Raw genomic sequence first — 23966 nt, 5'->3', positions numbered from 1 at the left:
TGACTTGCCTCAAATACTGTTGAAATTAAGACCTGTTCTTTTTTATCACCTGGAGAACGCTGGGTCTCTCCCATACAAAATCACGCAAGTTAGAACAGGCCATCCTTATAGTGCTTTGACGCTGTGGATGTCACACAGCAATTCAAACAGATCTCTGAGTGATAAACGGAATGAAGCTGTACTGTGTCCTACTCTTTCCCCTTACCTATCCTGATGCTCCGCACGGCACTCTAAAGGCTGGGAAAAGAACACCAAACTAAGCAGCTAGGGTCTCTCCCTTGGAAAAGAGTCCACAGATAACATAGCCACCTCTGCCAGAACCACCTGAGTCCCCTGGGTGTCAGCAGGGCCGCCCTCGGGACCACATGCTCACCGCGTTCACCACGTACCGAAGGGCTCTGAAGGCCCGGAGTCAGCCAGCCCAGTCCCCCCCGCCCCCCACCCCCACCCCCGACGGGCCCTTACCTGAGTCCCTGGTCAGTTTCCCCATAGTCATCAAGGTAAGGAGGAGAATAAAAACAGCCTTTGGTTTTGCCGGCTAAAAACAGCACTTGACATTCCCGTACTCTGTAGAGAGATCATTCGTACATTTCACATTTACACATTAGTAACTGAGGTTTGGTTTCACTTCCAAATGGAATGAAGTCTTATTTTTTTATTTTTTAAGAAAACTTTTCCCAGAATAAGGGAATGAAGTCTTATAAAAATAAACAATCCCAATGTTGAAAGAGAAGAAACGGAATTTACAGCAAAGAGATACTAAAAAGTCTCAACCCATCTGCCTAAGTTTTCAAAATAACGAAAATGATTGTAATCAATAATGATCATATTACAAATCAACATAGTGAGAGGGAGGAAGACCTAGGATTAGGAATCGATAGCTCAAGTAATAGAATTTCAAAAGTTGTTAAGGGTGGGAGGGATCAAAAATTACCTATTGAGTATGATGTGTATTATTTGGGGTGACTGGTACCCTAAAAGCCCTGCCTTCACCACTATACAATTCATCCATGTAACAAAAAACCACCTGTACCCCGTAAATCTATTCAATCTATTGAAATAAAAAACAAGACAAAAAAGAACTGTTAAGTGTGAGAAAGATAGTTAACTTGAAAACATAAAACTGGTACTGATATTTTAACCACTATTAGGAGGAAATTATTCATTAAAAAAATTGTGCACAAACATTATGAATTAGGTTGATTTGAGACACAAGGCGACACACTTTGCACAGGACCAGAAGAATTTGGAAGCATGCCAGGCAAGGGAAAATGGTACTCTTACATTTCTCCCAACGGCTATTTAACAATGTGTCCCCTGATCCCTTTGAGGGATGTGCCTGACTTTTTCTGGTATTAGTAATTCAGCCCAATTCAACAAATATTTGTCAAGAAATGTTGTCAAGGCGCTGGGGGGATACTAAGATGACTAAGATGTGGATAGAGCCTATGCCCCAGAGGAGCTCAAACTCCTGTCACTTCTCTGCTTCAAACCCTGAAATGGCTTCCGCCTCACTGAGAGATGGCTCCGGGACATACCAGGCCCCACAACGCTCTCCCCTGCACACAGAACTGCAGCGACACAGCCTCCCTGCCTTCAGCAGGCAGCACGTTACCACCTCGGCAATTTTCTACTGGCTGCTCCCTGCCAAGAATGTTCCCCCCCTGCTTCTTTAGGTCTTTCCTCAAAAGTCATGTTTTCAGAGAGCCTTCCTTGCTCCACTATCTAAAATTCTCCAGCTGCCATTTCATATTCCCCTCCTTGCCTGATTTTTTCTCCTCAGCATATATCATTATCTAAATTCTTTCTTTTTTTCTAAAGACAGGGTCTCACTCTGTGGCCCAGGCTAGAGTGCCGTGGCGTCATCATAGCTCACTGCAACCTCCAACTTCTGGGCTCAAGTGATCCTCTCGTCTCAGCCTCCTGAGTAGCTGGGACTACAGGCACATGCCACTACGTGCCTGGCTAATTTTTCTGTTTTTTGTTGAGATGGGGGGGTCTCGATCTTGCTCAGGCTGGTCATGAATTTCTGACCTCAAGCAACCCTCCCACCTTGGCCTCCCAAAATGCTAGGATTACAGGTATGAGTCACCACGCCCAGCCACTAACTAAATTCTTATCAGTCTTGTTTATTCTTGCTCTCTCATTAGAAAACGAGCTCCATCCATGAGGGCAGAGATTTTTGTCACTTTGGTGACTACTGTATTCTCGATGCCTAGTGCATAGTAGTCACTAAGTGTTGTATGTTGTTGAATGAACGCAACTACATACGCCAGCTTGTGATATGTATGAATAGAGGTAAAATCCAGTAGCCACTAGGACACAACAGAGACTGACTGGAGGTGGACAGGAAAATCAGGGACAGCTGGAAGTTTCACGTCAGAGGGAGAAATGAAGAAAGCAGAACATAACTGTCGCCTGCGGTGGGGGGAGGAGGAGTGGGAATGGTGACAATGGAAGAACCAAAGCGGAGTTGGCATGAGTCAAATGTGAGACGTGAGGAGACAAGGATCCTCGTGTTTCTCAAACGAATAAAACACAGGACAACAGTGCTCTCAAATTTCTCTGCAATGTAGTAATTTCTTGTGCTATCCCCCCAAAAGGCATATACCGAGGGAGAGCCAAAGCTGAAAAGCCCTGTGTAGGTCCCTACCTCAGGAAGATGCCCGCCCCGGAGCCGCAGGAATAGGTGTGAGCTGTGCAGGCTCCGACGTCCTCCCCTTCCAGTTCAGTCTGGCAGCAGTAGCTCTGGGAGCACAGCAGGGTCCCACACACAAGGCACAGAGTTGGGGCTCTGCTTTTATCACCACCTGATTTGGGGCACCTCCACAGGAAAAAAAAAATCACGTCATTGCTCTAAAAAAGAGTGGCTAAAGAGCTGATGGTAAAAAATACCCCTGGAAAAGAATTTTCCGATATCAAGACGAGCCAAAGAAGCATATAGCCTACGGTACAAGTGAATTTATTCCTGGAAGAGGGAATGAAGAACAATTCACACATATACACAAAAACCATGTACTGGAAACAATAATTGGGGAAAAGATAAAATATCAATAGGAGAAAAAGATGAATAAATAGCATTATTATCATATAATGGAATATTATAGAGCAGTGAAAATCAACAAAGTTATTTATGTCAACATAAATAAATTTTAGAAACAACGCTGAATGAAAAAAACTGTAGAATATGTATAGTACAATATCATTCAAATAAAGCTTAAAACATACAAAATAATTATATATACTGCTTAGGAATATAAACCTACGTAGTTAATGCATAGGAATGCTTAATACTCCACTTAGAACAGTAGGTATCTGCAGGGGAAGGAAAGAAGAGGAGGCAACAGAGAAGAGATAGCCGGGGGGCTTCAACAGTCTAAGTAATGTTTAAGTTCTTATACTACCGTATTAATTCTTTATGCTGCTGGTATGCCAAGTTCTTATTAAAGTACAATTATTATTAATATTTAGATAACCTTTTGTGACTCAAATTTGCCCACTAGCATCCTCATTCTGTATCTTATTCTGATACATGGTGGAACGATGCTTTTACAAGTTAGGTAGTATGTAGTACTGCTGATGTTATGACTTCCCTATCCAAACAAAACAAAGAACAATAACAAAATCCCTCAAATTCTTTGTAGTGAGGTAAGTGTTTCCAGTGGCAGGGAATGTTCAATGCTCTAATATCAAAACTTACGAGAAATTGGATGCTTGATTAATGAGGCTGCTGTAATCTTCTGGAAGGTCTATTAATTTGTTAGATTCTCTTGGATAGCTAAAAAAAAATGTAAAAATTAAAAAAAAGTCAGTTAATATAAGGTCACATTATAACGATGACAGGGTAACTCTTAGTTTAGTCAAAACAAATAAAAGAAGACTGAATCTGAGAGATTGCGTGCTACCACAATGGTATAAGAAACTGGACTGGCCAGGTGTGGTGGCTCATCCCTATAATCCTAGCACTCTGGGAGGCTGAGGTGGGAGGATCACTTGAGCTTAGGAGTTCAAGACCAGCCTGGGCAAGAGTGAGACCCCGTCTCTACTGCAAATAGAAAAATTAGCTGGGCGTGGTAGCACATGTCTGTAGTCCCAGCTACTTAGGAGGCTGAGGCATGAGGATCACTTGAGCTCAGGAGTTTGAGGTTGCTATGAGCTATGATGATACCAGGCTAGAGCCTGGGCAACAAAGTGAAACTCTGTCTTAACAAAAAAGAAAAAAAAAAAAAAAAGTAAAAGAAAAGAAATTGGAGTAAGAAATTAAAGATGCTTTCATAAATGACACAGTGTCTTAGGGCTCACATTTTCACTTGGAGAGCTCAGAATAAATGATCAGGACAGTAGTGATGGTACTTAATATCTGGGAGAGGAAGAAGATATTCATTCCCAGATAAAAACAACATACTACTGGAGAGTCCAACCACAGAATTTAGAAGACAGTAAACGGATATGCTTATTAGAGTGATCTTACGGCGAATGAGTTGGAAGACAGATGCAGTAGAAGAATAGATATATTTTCTTTAAATCAGAAAGATACCAGGCCATGTCGATCCTATGGTTCAAGTTAATTCAGACAAAATTTATTATAGATCCAAATCCAACCAGTATTTGAGGCCCCACTCTCAGTGCAAGGCACTTCCCCGTGCACACACCTGCCCAGCACAGGCAACACGGTGTGGTCTTTCACGACCTTACCTTCTGCAAACTTAAACTGAGGGAGGAATTACTTTAGACAGTAGTTCTTAATCATACCAGAATCACTTGGGGGAATGTTGAGGGGATATACAAGTTAGGACATCAACTTCAGAGAAATTAGATATGGTAGGTAGTGTTTTGAGTATTTTTAAAAAGTTTCGTGCTCGCTTCGGCAGCACATATACTAAAATTGGAACAATACAGAGAAGATTAGCATGGCCCCTGCGCAAGGATGACACGATCAAAAAAAAAAAAAAAAAAAAAAGTTTCCAAGGTTATTCGATATGTACTTCAGATTGAGAACTATTGTTCCATATATTAAGAGTTTTCTGACTGCAGGGTTGAACCATATGAAATTGGTACTATTTATCCATTTTTGACTTATAAAACTGGAATTTCAACATAATAAAATGGAGGTGTTGTTATTTCTGGATGTGTTAAAGTAAACAAATAGAACAGATAATCTCTTTTAGTCTTCTGATTTTTACGGATTTATGTATTTAGCAGAATCAAGTAGATACAGGTTGACTATCCCTTATCTGAAATGCTTGGGACTACAAGTGCTTTGGATTTTGGATTTTGCATTACTGGTTCGGCATCCCTAAGCTGAAACTCGGAAATCCAGAACGTTTCAATGAGCATTTCCTTTGTGCACCATGTTGGTGCTCAAAAAATTTCTGATTATGTAGCATTTCAAATTTTGGGCTCAGATTCTGAATTAGAGATACAGAAATTGTATTCACAGTTGAAATGCATTTGCTATCATCCAGTAGAGCATACTTTACTACAGAACCAGAACCAATGTAAAAACAAATGAAGAAAAAATAAATATAAAAATGGCCATGATTACTGCACGTGGGTAACAAGTATGTGGAACCTCATTATACTGTTCTTTAAACTTTTGGACAGTTTGAAATTTTCCACAGTAAAAGACAGGAAAAAAAATAGAGCTAAGAAAAACCTAGGAAAAGAACATACATTTTTTTAAAGCAAATATTCCAATATATAATAATTTTGTTATTTGCTTCCTCTGCCAAGAATAATGTAGTATATTTATGTTCATCATTCTTTTTTTTTTTTTTTGCTTTAATTCTTCTTTATATTACCACAGTAAAATATTTAACAAAGTCCAAGAGATTACTGATACACAATAACAAAAAATATGGAACGCTTCACGAATTTGTGTGTCATCCTTGCCATCATTCTTAATTTTACAAACTCTCACCATTAGATTAAGAAGAAAGTATGAAGGCAAAATGTCCTACCACTGGGAATTGCTGAAGGCTTGGGGAAGTCAGATCTGAAGGAATATAGCGCTTACATCCTGCTTCCTCCCTACCTCTCACCCCCAATCAAGTTTTTGATGATCTTTAACTTACCTTATAGCATCTCTTTCACCTTCTAGATATCTTTTAACTTCATTGTTATGACACCAACTTTAACGTAAACAGGGGGAGAAAAACACAAAACACTATTACTTTTAAAGGGCCAGAACTAGAATTTTTCCCCGTCTATAGCCACTAAGAGAAAAATAATCTTCTTGACTTAATATATTTACCCATCAAAAGCAGCCTACAGAAATACTGTATTTTGCCTGTAACATTTAAAATCACAAGAATATTTATAATATTTTATCCTAATGGGTGAAATTGTATCATCCTGTGGTTTCCCCAATGATTAGTGAATGTTGGGCATCTTTTCTTGTGCCTACTGGTCATATGAATTACTTCTTTAAAGAAATACCTATTCAAGTCCTTTGCCCATTTTTTGTTGTTGTTTTTGTTATTGTTGAGTTGTGGGAGTTCTGGATATATACACATTCCCTCACCAAATAAATGATTTGCAAATATCTTCTCCCATTCTGTGGTTAGGACAACCATATATACTTAATTCAGTAACTAACTTGACATGATTGACAGGTCAATTTCTCTAGACTTCAGTTTTCTCAAATATAAAATAGGTATTGGATTAGATAATCTTTAAGGTTTCTTTCAGCTTTAAAAATCTATGGAACAGAGTCCTTAACCAGTAAGTTCATGTAAGGAAATAAACATTTCTACAACTATTCCCTTTCCATGCAAATCTATTTATGTTACTCACTAGAGCTTGGCAAAAACCTTACCCAAAAGTCAAATTCTTAGTTAAAAAAGACTAATCACTGTAATTTGAATTACACGTGTTACCAGGCTCACTATTTGAGAATTTTGCCATGTATGTGATAACTAGTTTGGTTCCACAGAACTATTTAATACAATAAAGAAAAGTGTATAATCATTACCGTTCAATCAGTAAATTCATTATCTCACTATTTTCTTGAAAAAGGCTTATGAGGTTGTTTGGTAGGGAAAGATAGCTACATAAATGTTCAAAATGGCTTGTTCCAGAAACTGCAAATGAAGAAGAAGAAAAGAATAATGCATATAACTAAGAGTACATCTTGTATAGGAGTAAGGAATAGTAGAGTTAAAAAAAATATGATGAAAAAGTTCAAATTTGCTACATATATAACTTGTATGACATTATCAGAATGGCATGTGGGAGGAATTCATGGAAAATGACACAATGGATAGAATGGAGTCAGGTGACTCCTCCAGCAAACTGGTCACAATTTCTTGGTGTCTCAGCTTTTCCATTTGCAAAATAGTTTACCTGGTCAATCTATTTCATGGTGCTATCATGAACATTAAATGATAAAAATAATGTATGAGTGCTTTGGAAAATTATCAAGCAATACAGAAATCTAAGATGGCTTTATCACAAGAGATGGACTTAAACACTAATTTTAATCATCACTGTAAATAATTTGGAAGCCTAAACTATTCTGTGTGGTACCTGGGCAACTAACTGAATGGAGGTACCAGTCAACTAATAGACAGTGGCATTATATGCAGGCATCCTATGGGCGGTGCCAGGCACTGTGAGAATGCAGAGGTACAATCAAACCCACCTTTACACCACCTTTTGGAAATGAATTAAAACAGAACATGGAAAACAACAGTGAAACAGCAAATTAATTTCCACGTTAAAATTAGGCTTATGTGCAATTATAGGTATTCTGAATTTTAAGGCCATAGTTAAAGATCACTTGAAATTGTCAGTTTTCACTTTATAAAATCTGAGGAAGCCAGTTTATGAATAATACACAATTGGACATTTTAACAACTGAAAGCGAAACTAGGATCTTTATGGGAGAAGTGCTTTGCAAGTATAAAAACATTTACACAGAAGTTTAAGATCCAAATAAAAGTACATATGTACATAAACATGCATTTTAATTCTATAAACATGTACAGTGTACATCAGCACAGTCAATTAGCTATGCTCCAAACTTTGAGTCAGTTATATTTTGCAATTCATCTTTATATTTGTTGGAGTAAAAGACCACAAACATTTCCTACATTTTGAAAGAAATTAGAAATTACCTTGAATGTCAGGTGGGGAAGGAACTCCATTTAAGTAATGAAAAAACAAAGCTGAACACCTCAGGAAAGGCATGATTCCAGCTCTGACACTCTTCCATAGATGCCAGCCTGAGGGCATTCCTTTCAAGGCACTGAAAAGAGAAAAAGATTAGGAAATCTAATAAAAAAAGGTAACTGTAGTTATAGGTACAGTATGAAAACAGGGATGACTGCCATTTAAAACTTGGCACATATGCTTAAAAGGAGTGGATTGAGCTGGGTGTGGCACCTGTAGTACCAGCTATTTAGGAGGCTGAAGCAGAAGGACTGCTGTGGCCAGAAGGAGTCTGAGGCTGTAATGCACTACCACAACTACAAGTGTGACTCTAGCCACTACATTCCAGCCTGGGCAACACAGTGAGTCCCCATCTTTTTGAAAAAAACGAGTGTGTTAACAGGCTAGTGGTAGCCCTGACTACATAGGATGTCAGGTATAAGGAGTGATATAGCTTCCAAGGTTGTTATTAAAATTTATAAAAGTAACAGACACATAAAGAGAAAATTTGGAAAATGAAAAACCATCCACTATTCCTGTGCCTTATACCACTGGCAGGTATTATTCAGGAGAACTATTTTCAAGCTAATTTGTCTCATACAGTTATAACTGTAACAATGAAATTTAAAATTAACATGTTTTCCAGAACATTATAAGCCATAATTTTGTTTTGTTTTTTGAGACAAAGTCTTACTCTGTCACCCCGACCAGAGTGCAGTGGCGTCATCATAGCTCACAGCAACCTCAAACTCCTGGGCTCAAGCAAATACTCCTGCCTCAGCCTCCTAAGTAGCTGGGACTAGAGGTATGTGCCACCATGCCTGGCTAATTTTTTCTCTATATATATTTTTTTATACCAAAGATAGGGTCTCACTATTGCTCAGGCTGGTCTCGAACGCTTGAGCTCAAGTGATCCTCCCGCCTCAGCCTCCCAGAGATTATAGGCATGAGCCACCGTGCCCAACCTTTTTTGGTATTTTTTTTTGAAACAGGGTCTCAATATTGTTGCCCAGGCTGGATTTGAACTCCTGGGCTCAAGTGATCCTCCCACCCCAGACTTCTGAGTAGTTAGGACTACAGCTGTGCACCAACACACCTGGCTCCTATAAGGCATAATTTTTAACAGATTTATAATATTTTAGGACAAATCAATCATAGCTTAATGCCAAACTATTCTCCTGCAAACACTTAGATTACTTTCAATTGTTTGCTAATATTAAATAATATCAAAGTATACATCTTTATATGCCTACAGGTTTTTCTATATGTTGGATTTTTTGTTAGTGTGGATTCTCAGAAATGGGATGATTTAGTCAAAGGGCAGACATTTTTATAGGTTCTTGACAAATACTGTTAAAAAGCTAAGTGAAACTATTTGTAGCAAATCACAATGCCTCAAACACTACATTAAGTTCTAATAATCTCACTTCACTCCTGCCACTCCTGGATATTATCTTAAAAACAAACATATTGGCCGGGCGCGGTGGCTCACGCCTGTAATCCTAGCACTCTGGGAGGCCGAGGCGGGTGGATTGCTCAAGGTCAGGAGTTCGAGACCAGCCTGAGCGAGACCCCGTCTCTACTAAAAATAGAAAGACATTATATGGACACCTAAAAATCTATATAGAAAAAATTAGCCGGGCATAGTGGCGCATGCCTGTAGTCCCAGCTACTCGGGAGGCTGAGGCAGTAGGATCGCTTAAGCCCAGGAGTTTGAGGTTGCTGTGAGCTAAGCTGACGCCACGGCACTCACTCTAGCCTGGGCAACAAAATGAGACTCTGTCTCAACCAAAAAAAAAAAAAAAAAAAAAAAAAAAAAAACAAAAAAACAAACATATTATGCCAATTGAATTTGTGTTTTTTAATTCCTAATGAGACAACATGTGTTTTAGAATAGCAATTTTCCACAGTTCATTCCATCTATCCACCAGTTTGTGCCAGATCCTTTGAGCAAATGAAGGGTTCCAAGGCCAAGTAAATGTGGGAAGCCCTGCAGACTATCACCTTCTCTCAGAGACGTCCGATTATATTAGCATATGAATAGTGGAGAAGTCCTGCAGATCACTCCCATGTCTTTTTTTTAAAAACATGTCAATGTCAACAGACAGCAATTTCCCCTAATTAGCAAATGAATTCCTTTCTCATGCCATCATCTACTAATATTTGGGGAAATGCTTATGGTGGAAAGATGAGTCTCACCTTCCTGTATACTGGCGAAGTGTTTTATACAAAGCGAGAACTGCTAGTTCTTCCTCAGTAGTGGAATTTTCTTGATCCATGCCATTCTCTTCTGAAAGATAAGGAAATATTAGTATTTTCCAATTAAGTACCAAAGGATTGATGACCATATCACTTAAGCATGCAAATATAAACATATTCATACACTCACATATAACATGAAATAGTCCCACAAAACATACAGAATTTTAATTCTTCCAGTGTGAGCAGAGTACTGATCTCCACCAGCCCAAGGAAGCAGCTGGCATGTTGTGAGTTAAACTCAGCTAAATATATTGTCTTAAAATGTTTGAAAAACAGGAAGTTCGAATGTAAAACTGATGAACTCACAAGGGCATTAAGTTAAAACAAAACTGACATTCTAAAACATAAAACTCTAAGGGGCTTAACTACTATGCTTCTCAAATATCACTGAACTTACGAAATACAAACAAGTAAAAACATTCACATTTCTAGGGAATTTTAATAAGAGAAAGAAATTTGTTTCAAAACTTTTCACATGAGGATAAACAGAAAAAGCAAACCTAATTATAATTCATGTATTACTCTCATCCAAATACCTTTTGTTTTTAAACCTGAGAGCACAGATTCAAGTTGCCCTGAATGTATGCTCCCAAATACTTTTTCCTCTAATGCTTTTTTTTTTTTAAGACTGAGAAAACTCAAGTACTTCCCTTTAAGAAGCTGACAAACAGGCAAGTTACCTGTACATGAGGTAAGTAAGATTTGTACGATGTGTGCCATAGTAACCAGATGGAAAATGTGAAGGTCTCCAGTGGCAAGGCTGATCCCTGAAAAATCCTGACACTGCAACGCAGGGAAAGCAAGCACCAAGCCCACCTAGACACCAAGTACACAACATCAGAAAGATTGCCTCTCCTTTCATAGCAAAACCCATTTCCATTTTCTTACCGTGGTCTTTCCTGAGCTCAATCCCTCCCTTTAAGAAATCTTTGTTCTTAAAGGATATACACAATAGAAAATCCACTAAGATTGGCTAAATGAAATGAATTGAGAGTTAAAGGTGTACTCGATGGGCACTATCATTTCATTTATCTTATACATAGCTTATTGTTAGTAATAATAAAAATAACACTTGAAATCTTTCAGGGAGCAAACAGTTGAAAAAACTTAGGTTTTGGACCTACAAAGATCTAGATATGAATCCCAGCTCCTCCTCTTGTGAGCTTCTTTAGACAAGGTAACATCTCTGAGCTTCAGTTTCCCTGCTGGTAACCTAGAGATAACATCTATGTGTTTCCAATGCCTCATTAGTAGGGATGTAAGGACTCAGCTAGCGCATGTGAAAGCCGGCAAGTACAAAATAAGTGCTAGCTGTTTGTTAGCCTCCTGCTGCCTGTACGGTAGTGCAAATGGTGGTGGTTTTAGTGGTAGCAATAATAGCTGAACTTTATTAGGGATACATTGCTCTAAGCTCTTAACATGGATTAACCCACTGAGTTCTGACACAACCATTATGAAGTAGCTACTAACCAACTTAAAGGTACAGATTCTTAGGTCCAGCATTGGGGGTGTGGGTTGTGGTGGTGCACTCTGTATTCCGTACAAGGGGACCCAGCTGAGGTGGAGCTGAAATTTGGCTTTTTTGTTAAGAACACCTACTATTTACCAGCTGTGTCCTGGCACCAGGCTGCACCTGCTCAGAAGAGGTACCTTTCCCTGAATCATAAAAAGGGCTGTTTGCTTCTAAGTAATGTGACCACAGGGCTGTAAGTGCCCAGATTTTCTAAAATGCACACAAGCACTGTATGGGCCACCAACAGCCATTATGTTGCTGGTGTTATTTATTTCTTTATAGATTAAAAGCACAGAGAAGTTAAATTATTGACCTCAGTCACAAAGCAAACTAAGAGATGGAGAATGTCTAGACAACCCAGGTCAAGTTTCTCAACTAGGTTCCTTTTCTTTTTGAGGTTACTCATAAAAGAATTATATTCAAAATGGTAAGAACAGTATTATATGATTAACTCCTCCCGTCTGTCTCTTTGCTACTCACCAAATCTAAGGTGAAGTTATGTAGTACAATAAAGAGAACTCCAAACAAACTGCAAAAACTCACCAATAAATGAAACATGTCAATATCCAATATGCATGGAAGGTCTTCATAGCTGTCATTAGGCACCAATGCTAAAGATTTAGAGAAAAATACATTAGCATATTTCATATGCCAACATAACTTAAAATGCATATAATCTAGTTTAAATTTATCTTTTTGCAAGATATAAATTTATAAGCTAAAGTTTATACATAAGAAAACCAGTACTACTAAATATTAATTCATAATTGAGAGAAGTTGTACCATTGAAAATAATTTCAGATGAGAAATTACCATAACATATATTGTAAATGCATTACACTCACATGCAAAAAGTTTACAAAAGTGTCCTTGCACCACTGAAAGTGACACCACTGTCCAATGTGCTGCCGCAAATCTTGTTAGTGATCGAAGACAGTCATCCTGAAATAAAAAAATCGAAACAATTAACAAAGAAGCCAACATATGAAGTAGCTCTTTTCTTAAGGAGCGCTAGTTCAAAACACAGCTGGATGCACAACAAAATCTCTCTAGATGGTATGGAACTGAATCTATGACATCTTACTGACATGTCTCTAACACAGAACGAATGGAATGGGAAATATCTAATTGTATGCTGAGTAAGCGGAAGTTATCGCCTTGCTATAATGTTGCTGGTTCTCCGTAAAAGAACACGGGCATCAGACAGATAGTAAGCAACAGACACTCTCAAGAAGCTGATGCAGTATTTCTTTATATGTATTCTAAAGAGATAACCTAACATGTAGAAAATGCTCCAAATACTGGGGAAAGATGAAATCGAGGCCAGGCGTTGTGGCTCATGCCTGTAATCCTAGCACTCTGGGAGGCTGAGGCGGGAGGATAGCTCAAGGTCAGGAGTTCGAGACCAGCCTGAGCAAGAGCGAGACCCCATCTCTACTAAAAATAGAAAGAAATTAGCTGGACAACTAAAAATACATAGAAAAATTAGCCAGGCATGGTGGCGCATGCCTGTAGTCCCAGCTGCTCGGGAGGCTGAGGCAGAAGGATTGTTTAAGCCCAAGACTTTGAGGTTGCTGTGAGCTAGGCTGACGCCATGACACTCTAGCCTGGGCAACAGAGTGAGACTCTGTCTCAAAAAAAAAAAAAAAAAAAAAAGGAAAGAAAGAGAAGTTTGTAAAAGAAGCATGATCAGGACTGTATTTTGGAGGAATTCCTCTAATACAGGCAAGAAATGACATGGGCTGAACCAAACAAACAGAAGTAGGAATGTAAAAGATTCAACAGACTCTGATGACCAAGTGGATGAGAATGTGACATATCCAAAAGGACTTTAATTTTCTGCCTTGGTCACCTGGATGAACAGTGGTGAAGATGTTAACTAAAAAAGGGGATATAAGAAGAAGAATGAATTTTTTTTTTCTTTAAGAGATAGAGTCTTGCTCTGTTGCCCAGGCTGGAGTGCAGTGGTACAATCATAGTTCAGGGCAGCCTTGAACTCTTGGGCTCAAGCGATCCTTCTGCCTTAGCTTTCCAAGTAGCTGGGACAACAGGTGCATGTCACCATACCTGGCTAATTTTTTCACCTTTTTGTTTTTTTTTAAAGAGATGGAGGTGAGCGGGGTGGGGGTGGTGGTGTTCTCAATATGCCGCCCAGGCTGGTCAAGAACTCCTGGCCTCAAGCAATCCTCCTGCCTCAGCCTTTCAAGTAGCTGGGATTACAGGTGTGAGCCACTGTGCCTGGCTAGAAAAATTAATTTGGATTGTCAAATCTGAGGGCCTTTTGGGAGGTCCAGGTGAAAAACATAAAGCAGGCAAAGAGATAATGGACCCAGGCCTGAGATACAGGTCAGGTTGGAGATACACAAGTGGGAATCATTTGGATATAACTGAAATCAGAGACATAGATGGGGCCGACCCAGGGAAGACTGCCAGGTGATTGAGGGTCATGGGCAGACCTCTGGGGGTTTAAAACAACAATTACAGGATGAAGGAGAGAGACAGACTAAAAAGGAGCAGCAGAGTGGAGGAAAGCAAGCTAGGAGTGTCACTGAAACCAAAAGGAAAAAATGAGTTTCAGAAGAAAGCAGTTAACAGAATTAAGTAAATAGAGATGTCAAATAGACAAGGGATGAAAAATGCCACCCAAAATGATGACCAGGAGAGCACCGGTGAACTTGGCAAAACTTGTTTCCTAAAAGTGAAAAAGTAATAGGAGTTGAGCAAAATTGCAGGGAGTTGAAATGTAAATGGTTAGCAAGAAACTGGAGCCAGCATATACATTATTCTTTAAAGACATTTTGCTGTGTATAAAATTACATACAGGCTAGGCGTGGTGGCTCACACATGTAATCTCAGCACTTTGGGAGGCCGAGGTGGGAGGATCTCTTGAGGCCAGGAGTTTCAGACCAGCCTGAACAACATAGTGAGACCCCGTCTCTACAAAAAATAGAAAAATTAGCCAGGTGTGGTGGAGCACGCCTGTAGTCCCAGCTACTCGGGGAGGCTGAGGTGGGAGGATCGCTTGAGCCCAGGAGTCTGAGGATGCAGTAAGCTATGATGCCACTGTTCTCTAACTAGACAACAGATTAAGATACTGTCTCAAAAAAACAAAAGACAAAACAAAACATACGCACATTCTCTCTGGAAGAATATGAAATAAAAAATTGCAGGTGCCATTTCTTTTTTAAAAATCTGTATTTAGGCCGGGCGCGGTGGCTCACGCCTGTAATCCTAGCACTCTGGGAGGCCGAGGCGGGTGGATTGCTCAAGGTCAGGAGTTCGAGACCAGCCTGAGCGAGACCCCGTCTCTACTAAAAATAGAAAGACATTATATGGACACCTAAAAAAATCTATATAGAAAAAATTAGCCGGGCATAGTGGCGCATGCCTGTAGTCCCAGCTACTCGGGAGGCTGAGGCAGTAGGATCGCTTGAGCCCAGGAGTTTGAGGTTGCTGTGAGCTAAGCTGACGCCACGGCACTCACTCTAGCCTGGGCAACAAAGTGAGACTCTGTCTCAACAAAAAAAAAAAAAAAAAAAAAAAATCTGTATTTATACCACATGGATTATCTGTTAATTAAAATTAAATATGCTTTAAAATAGCTTGGTCAAAAAAGGGAAGGAAAGCTACGGTACTAAATTGAAGGAAGATAACACTGAGGGCAAGAATAAAAGGAGGGAAAATTGAGCACACTTGTCCACAGAGGAAGTCAGGAGAGAAGGAGGGAAGAGAAGGCACACCTGATGGAGGAGAGGAATTCCAGATAATAGGGGAAAATCTAAACCAGCTTTACCTGGGGCCCCTTATTCTCTGATATAGGAGAGAAAAGTCAGGGGATGTACATAAATTTTAAGAGTGGAGTCAGGAAATTAGATGTAGTTCACCCCACTAGCTACATACTTATCAACTCTCATTTACTATCAAAATATCCTAGTCAGCACTGATCTGACAGTCATGTATTAATGTCACAGTCAAGACTGATGTGAATTGGCATTCTACTGATATACTATAAAGATACAATTCAAGCCCTACTCCTAGATATTCAGTGCACCAAGTCCAAAGGGGCCCAGGTATCTGTATTTTTAAAAAGCTCCATGAAGGATTGTAATGAACAACTTCCAGCAAAGAACCTATGATACAGAATCTATATTCCTGAAACCATAAAAAAGGGTCCCAAGCCTCTAGGTGTTTGCAATAAAAACAAAAGTCAGCAAAGTAGGTGATAAGTGATCACATGTAAATTATTTTCTATACTGGTTTTTGTTTCTTAGGTCCTTAGATCAGTGGGTCTCAATATTGGCTCCTGGGAAACGTTTATAAAATATTAATGCCTGAGGCCCATCTCTAGAAACACTGAATTAACTGACCTGTAGTAGGGCCTGAGCATTTTAGAAAAACTCCCCAGGTAATTCTACATGAATAAAATTGTATGATTTTACTCTCAAAGTCACTTTTATGACTGAAAGCTTGAACAGGTGGTGGATGATACTGACAGACACTAGCTACACAGTAAAAATTAGCAAGCCTTGACTGTATGCTCCTTCCCCATTTTCCTGGGCATTAAATGTACTTAGTTTGACATAAACTTGTATTTATTTACGTGTTGCTTTTAAAAAGTGGTCAAATGTTTGTTTTTTATATTTCCAACTGCAACATTAAAAATTCAAGGACAAGCTCTCTGTTTTTAGTTTTTTTTCCATCTTTTCAAGTGCTTAACTAAGACTTCTGGATAAAATGAGAGGTATAGTTATTTCCTGAAGTCTATTTAAAAGAAAAATTAAGCAGCGTGCAGTGGCATGTGCCTATAGTTTCAGCTACCTGGGAGGCTGAGGTGGGAGGATCTCTTAAGCCCTAGAAGCCAGCCTAGGCACACAGTGAGACCCTATCTCTTAAAAAAAAAAAAAAAAAAGAGAGAGAGACAGAGAAAGAAATGAAAAAAATCAAACCACAAACATTACTTCTTCGATATCCTTACCGAAAATGAGTCTTACTATGAAAGAAGTAAACATAGGGCTAAATGACCTATCTCAGGTTTATAAAATTTAAAAGAAGCAGAACCATCTAAATTCCATTCCATCTTTTCATGAATTGAGTAAACCAAGAACTTACCAGTCTGCAAGGCAAAGGACCAAACAATGGTTTATCTTCATCACTCAAAATTCTTTCTGCAAGTTAAAAATGGTTAAGATGGTAGATTTTATGTTCTGTTAGATTTTAGCATAATTTCAAAAAAGGGAAAAAAGATAACTCTTTCTCCAGAAAGCACAATATTGTCAGGTTTCGAAATCTTTAAGTCATTTCACAAGAATATCTTTGTATGAAAAGTAAAAATGAACACACATTTCCTCAACTGACGAGAAGCTTTAGCCACCAAAATGATTTCTCTGTTGGCTGTGGTTAATTTATACATCGTCAATCTAGTATTTTGTTAGTATACTAAGTCTTTTTATTATTTCTTCACATTGTTGCCCATGTTAAACATTCCGTTTAAAAAAAACTCTACACATAATTCATATCAATGTATGCTTTCAACTTCTAGAGGGACAACTGTAAATCTCTTACCTAGGCTCTGGATGGTGTATGCACAACTACCCCAACACATTATGGGCACACGGGGATCATCTTCATTGGGATGAAGCTTTAGTCCCACCTTGTAAGTAGCAGTTCCAAATGTTGTTAGCATTTCTTTTATGCTCTCGGAATAAGGGTTCCTGAAGTGAATATTTATAAAATAATATCAAAACAATGTATATGTATCAATCAAATGGCTTAGTTTCTTAACAGCTTTTTGGAAAACTAAAATTGAACCACTTGAGCCGGGCTCAGTGACTTGTGCCTGTAGAATCCTTTGGCTGGGAGCAGTGGCATGCACCTATAGTCCCAGCTACTCGGAAGGCTGAGGCGGGAGGATCACTTGAGCCCAGAAGTTGAGACCAGCTTGTGCAATATATGAGAGACTCCACGCCTTTCTCCCCCCAAATAAATAAATAAAATTGAAACACTTAATATGTATCCAGAGACAGTTGTATTCAAAGGGATAATTCAAGATATGCAAACTATCCCTGCCTGAAAGGAGTTATGCTCTTTGCTTTAGCAGAGTGAGGCACAGGGCTGAAAACAGAATAGTAGGCAAAAGTCTGCTTACTAAACTGTGAGAGCCTTGACCTTCTTTCCCATCTTGAGAACACAGCAATGTATAATCACAGCCGTAGAGATTAGTTTTTCCAGTGAAGAATCCTCAGGGGAAAGTCATTCTATACATTGACATTTAGGGGTTCCTGAGTAAAAGACTGGCAGTGTCCTGGTCACCTTACTCTGATGCTCACAAGCCAGCAAGCTCCAACCTGCCCACCAAGTACCCAACAAGCTTCTCAGTGCCTTATTCTTAGTTACCCAAAGACCAACAAACATTTAAGGAAAGCATCAAAGAGATAAGTTAAAACAAACAAGTAGAAAAAAAGAACTCAGGGAAAATAGAGATAATGTAGAAAGCAGAAAATTTGTAAGAAAATTAGAGGATCAGTCTAACAGAGCCACCAGTGAGCTAATAGTGGTACCATCTCAAAAAACAAAATCCAAGAAGAAAAATTATCTAAGATCAACATAAAAAATTATTAGAACTGAAGGACATGAATCTTCAGATTCAAAGAGTTTATTGAAAATCTAGCAAAATGAATGAAAAAAGATTCATATAACCAAAGTATATCACAGAGAAATTTCAGAATAAAGAGAAGATTTCGGCCGGGCGCGGTGGCTCACGCCTGTAATCCTAGCACTCTGGGAGGCCGAGGTGGGCGGATCGTTTGAGCTCAGGAGTTCGAGACCAGCCTGAGCAAGAGCGAGACCCCACCTCTACTAAAAATAGAAAGAAATTATATGGACAGCTAAAAATATATATAGAAAAAAAAAAAAAATTAGCCGGGCATGGTGGCGCATGCCTGTAGTCCCAGCTACTCGGGAGGCTGAGACAGGAGGATCGCTTGAGCTCAGGAGTTTGAGGTTGCTGTGAGCTAGGCTGACGCCACGGCACTCACTCTAGCCTGGGCAACAGAGTGAGACTCTGTCTCAAAAAAAAAAAAAAAAAAGAGAAGATTTCAACAGTTTTCAGAAGCAATAAAGTTACAAAGGAGCTGGGTGCAGTGGCTCATGCCTGTAGTCCCAGTTACTTGGGAGGCTGAGGAAGGAGGATCACTTGAGCCCAGGAATTCCACACCAGCCTGGGCAATTTAGTGAGACTCTGTCTCTAAAAAAAATAAATTTTTTTTTAAAAAAGTTACAAAGAATAGGAATCAGAATGGCATTAATTTCTCAATGGATGTTAGAAGGTAGTAAAATAATGCCTTCAAAATCTAGGTGAAAAATTATTTTTTCAAAATTTATTTTGAGACAGGGTCTCGCTCTGTCAACCAGGCCAGAATGCAGTGGCATCATCATAGCTCACTGCAACCTCAAAACTCTTGGACTCCAGTGATCTGTCTCAGCTTCCCAAGTAGCTGGGACTACAGGTGTGTGCCACCATACCTGGCTAATTTTTGTATTTTCTGTGGAGATAGGGTTTTGCTATATTGCTCAGGCTGGTCTCAAACTCTTGGCCTCAAGCAATCCTCCCATCTCAGCCTCCCAACGTGCTAGGATTATAGGTGTGAGCCACCACACTCAGTGGAAAAATTACTTCTAACCTAGAATTCTATACACAAACTATCAATTGAGCAAATGGATATAATAAACATATTTTCAAACATGAAAATGTGACATTTCAGGTATCCTTTCTTAGGAGTCTGAAGGATGCACCTATACAAAAGGGGGAGTAATTAAGAGAAAGGAAGATACTCAATCCAGAAAACAAGAAGAGCATGGCCAAGGGAAGTCTCAGAGTGACAGCTGTTCCCTGTCCTGATTGGTGCAGGAGGACAGAAGCTGTGTGGGAGAAGGAAGGCCTCAGGATAGAAGATCATCTCATAGGTCTGAGCTCTTGGAAAAGTGATTGCTAGGCATTAGACAGATATATTGCACCATTTAGGAAAAAAACATAGAAAACCAAGTACAAGAAAAAGACAAGGTAATTATCACAGGAAAGACAAAATAGTATAAGAAAGGAAATGTAATTATAACATGCAACTTGTATTAGTAGAAACAGTTATTAAAATGTAAAAACTGACAACTGATTTAAACAAAAATTGTGAAATGATTATCAGTCAACAGAAAGGTACTGTTTAATTAGAAACATGGAAGTAAATACTAGAAAAGACAAAATGACAGCACTGACGGTAGGGAGGTGGAGTGTAGGAGGCAGAGGACTGAAGCTTTTCTATTTAAGCCTTCCAGTTTTATATTTATTGAGTTACTTAGTACATGCCAGGGACAGGTTCCAGTTGGCTCTCTATATATGTCACTTTATCCTAATAATACCTATGAGTTAACCTCACTTAACAGATGAGGGAACTGAGGTACAGAGAGGTAAAGCAATTTGCTCAAAGTTGCACAGCTAGTAAGCAGCAGTGGTGGGAACTGAACCACGCAGTCTAGCTCTAGAATCTATGCTATGCTTTGTAACTAATTTGCTACAGGGTAAAATAGTAGCTTTGATCCTGGGTTACTAAGAGGTTGGTGGGCCCATCAACAGAAATATGGAGTCAGATGAAAGCACAGGATTTGGTGGGGAAGCTGAGCAGTTTGGATTTTGGATTTAGAAGTACTAAAGAGATGTCTGCAAGGCAAAGGATGGCAAGGATGTTGTCAAAGACACCCAGATAAAGGCATATAGTAGGGATCAGTAATGCAGACTAGGAGAGGGTAGTGACAGTTAAACATGCCACGTGGTTATTAGATTTTTTTCAATATACCTCAATAAATATCATCATGTAATGCTTAAACTTTAGAATTCAAGATCAGTATCCTATAACGTTTTGCCTCCTTGCTTGCCAAGTCATATTCCTACTAACCACTGACATAATTTTTTATTTTAAATGGGCCAAATTTAAAAGGAATAAAGTAATATACTCACTTAGGATGAAAATCAGGCCTGAACCCTTCAGGGAGCTGTAATACATCCATATTTTCTGAATTCTCTGAAGAAGCAGTATCTAGAGAAATAGCCATTTTATATTAGTATTCAACAGATAATAGTATTTCTATAAATTTTAGTAATGTAGGTCAAAGAAATTAAAAAACAGGAAAAAAATTCCCATTAATAAAAACTGACATAACACCTATATAAAACATGAAAAACACTATTGTTCTGGTAGACCACTTTCTTCAGTTACCTATGCTATTCCTCATACTACAGTCACTAGAACAAAAGATAGAGTATGCTATTTTGTTTCTATGAAAATCAATGATATAAATCCTGCTCATATTGCTTTCCCACAAGGTCATAAGTGTAGTGTACGGTCTATGAAACTTGGGAAGCCTTTGGTGACGCAAACAATAAAGTGAGTCAAGCCCACTGAGACCTAAGTACTCAGTGCTAAGCTATATCTCTCCCCAATCCCCAGAAACCCTTCAATAAAATGGGAGAATAAGTGAGAAGTATTTATTATAAACTTCTCATGAGCTTGTGTGTTTTCAAGGAATAGGAGGAATGCAGTAAAGTAAAATTTAGATTAAGAGAATTAGAATGAGTCAAATTTTTAAATGGGAGGTTTTACTTTTAAACAATTTCTTCTGAAAATACATTTTTTTTTTTTTTGAGACAGAGTCTCACTCTGTTGCCCGGGCTAGAGTGCCATGGCGTCAGCCTAGCTCACAGCAACCTCAAACTCCTGGGCTCAAGCAATCCTACTGCCTCAGCCTCTCAAGTAGCTGGGACTACAGGCATGCATCACAATGCCCGGCTAATGTTTTTTATATATATATATATACATATATATATATATATATATACACATATATATATATATATATATGTATATATATATATATTTTTTTTTTTTAGTTGTCCAGCTAATTTCTTTCTATTTTTTTTTTTTTTTTTTAGTAGAGACAGGGTCTCGCTCTTGCTCAGCCTGGTCTCAAACTCCTGAGCTCAAACAATCCGCCCACCTCGGCCTCCCAGAGGCTAAAATTAAAGGCGTGAGCCACCATGCCAGGCCTGAAAATACATTTTGCAATGACTTCAGACTAGGAAAAAATGAAAACAGGTTACCAGAACTTACTAGAAGTATTTTCTTCTTTCCCAAGAAACTGTAAAGCTTGTACTTGCTGAGATATTATTCTAACCCACTGAGTCAGATTTGGTTGGTCTGAAAAATTTAACCTGCTAGAAAAGATTACAAAAAATGTTTAGTATGTTATTGTTGTTGCTTAATTTAAAATACAAAAGACTTCTTAAATGATCACAGGCATAATATTTTAGATCCACTCCAAATATCAAAAACAAAAAGGCCAGGGAAAAATCTGTGGCATTAAAAAAGCTCAGAGTAGATACTGGCCAATGGAAATGAAAATATATTATTTTTAATATGATGCTAATAACATTGTTAAAAATTTCACTTTCTTTCAGTACTGAAATTTACTAGAATTTCATATATAGCACAATCTCCACCACCACTAATATTAAGTGCTTATTACATTGCAAGTAGGTGGTAAAGCATTTTACTAATCTTACAATATTAGATCTAATGCTCAAAAATATGCCTATGAAATAGGTTGTATTACTGTCTAGATTTTAAAGATAAGGAAACTGAGGTATACAGCTCTATAACTGGACTAAGGCCATGTAAGAGACAGAGCTGGCATATCAAACTCAGCTCTGTCAGACTCCAAAGCCTGTGTCCTTTTTATGATTGATATTTAAATATGACTAAGTCATAATTAACTCTTATGGAAAAAAACATAAAGTGAACAAAAAAATGCCAAGTGAAATCCAACAAAGGTGGTTTCTCCTTAAACACAGTTAATCTTTAACAATGATTATTTCCTTTATTAGATCAAATGCAGGTAATAAACGAACACCATGATATTCTTTTATGATTAAAAAGCATGAGCTTATGCTAAAAGGTACTCATATTTTAAGAACATTTTAAGAGTAGCATAGACTAAGACATCAAAGTTTGAATTCCTAAAATTAAAGAGAAAAAACTGACTTTGCTTTGAATTGAATCCAAATGATAGCACAGAAATAGTTTATATTTATAAAACTTAAATTAGTATCTGTGCATGCAGGGTAGATAAATAACGTAATTCTACACTGAGAAATGAAGTTCAGATTTGAATAGTAGAAAGTATCAAATTCATATTTGAAATCAATATTTCCAATACTCCTATTAACAGAAAGTATCCTAAAAATTATAAGACAGAAATTTTCCATTTTAAACATACCAAGAGATTTTCATTTTTTAGCCTGATTTTTAAAGCTATTGTTGACCACTAAATTGCAAAAAGTTATATTCAATAAAGTCAGTTTGAGCTGCCCCACATCCCCCATCAGTTTACTGAGCATCTCTTGAAAAGTATGAGGGAGATATTTATAGTAGGGTCCCTAGAAATAAAGAAGATACTTAGTTTTCATGAATACACAGGAAATTTATAGCTGCTACAGTATTTATGACTAAGAAACTGTTAAATTTTGACCTGCTCCTACAAATCAAAATCATATTCCACAGGTCTGCTAGAAGAAATGACTACATAAAAAGTTTGGAAAAGTATCCAGTTTCAAACATTATGTAATTACCTAGAGTGAACTCCTCCCCGCCCTGGTTTATTATTTTTTATCTTCAAAGCAAACTACTCCTTTGTTATAAGGTGTTATGAGCCAAAACTTACCTGTTGAAAATATTTCTTGGAGGAAGCAGCAGAGGAATAACAGTATTACTCAAGCATTCACAAAGGGGGCAAAGGAATTCTCCATTTTCTACATCGTAGCTCGTATGTAAGCGTAATCTCTGTTGCCTTCGCTGTTCTTTAGCTTGAACGGAATCAAAATACCTTTACAATGAGAGAACATGAGGTATCAAAAACAATGGTAATTTATTTTGATGAAAGTCACAAGCTTCAACATTTGAAATAATTTGTTTCCAAAAACAGTTCAAAAATGAAAATC

The 23966-nt window shown here is 38.2% G+C and overlaps 1 protein-coding gene and 1 non-coding gene across 6 annotated transcripts in view; one reads left to right on the top strand and one right to left on the bottom strand.

Moving 5' to 3' along the window:
• UBR2 (ubiquitin protein ligase E3 component n-recognin 2) overlaps positions 1 to 23966 on the bottom strand; it is a 107479-nt gene that overhangs the window by 1397 nt on the left and 82116 nt on the right. For 4 of the 5 annotated variants that reach the window (XM_069488719.1, XM_069488722.1, XM_069488720.1 and 1 more), the window contains 15 exons: positions 23690 to 23851; positions 22081 to 22184; positions 20931 to 21009; positions 17489 to 17637; positions 17036 to 17091; positions 12772 to 12868; positions 12470 to 12537; positions 11094 to 11229; positions 10351 to 10441; positions 8118 to 8248; positions 6974 to 7082; positions 6075 to 6131; positions 3701 to 3778; positions 2654 to 2824; positions 466 to 567 (listed from right to left, as the gene is read on the bottom strand). In XM_069488719.1, coding sequence (XP_069344820.1) covers positions 466 to 567; positions 2654 to 2824; positions 3701 to 3778; positions 6075 to 6131; positions 6974 to 7082; positions 8118 to 8248; positions 10351 to 10441; positions 11094 to 11229; positions 12470 to 12537; positions 12772 to 12868; positions 17036 to 17091; positions 17489 to 17637; positions 20931 to 21009; positions 22081 to 22184; positions 23690 to 23851 — 1590 coding nt within the window. The remainder of the gene's footprint in view (positions 1 to 465; positions 568 to 2653; positions 2825 to 3700; positions 3779 to 6074; positions 6132 to 6973; positions 7083 to 8117; positions 8249 to 10350; positions 10442 to 11093; positions 11230 to 12469; positions 12538 to 12771; positions 12869 to 17035; positions 17092 to 17488; positions 17638 to 20930; positions 21010 to 22080; positions 22185 to 23689; positions 23852 to 23966) is intronic. The other variant, XM_069488721.1, reaches the window with a different exon arrangement.
• LOC138396106 (U6 spliceosomal RNA) lies at positions 4856 to 4964 on the top strand. The gene has a single exon (XR_011235586.1). It is a non-coding gene; the product is annotated as a U6 spliceosomal RNA (small nuclear RNA).

The sequence above is a fragment of the Eulemur rufifrons genome, chromosome 15 (genome assembly GCF_041146395.1).
Source record: "Eulemur rufifrons isolate Redbay chromosome 15, OSU_ERuf_1, whole genome shotgun sequence".
Classification (NCBI taxonomy): domain Eukaryota; kingdom Metazoa; phylum Chordata; class Mammalia; order Primates; family Lemuridae; genus Eulemur; species Eulemur rufifrons.
The sequence above is the reverse complement of the archived record's forward strand: the minus strand, read 5'-3'. Positions and strand labels throughout refer to the sequence as shown.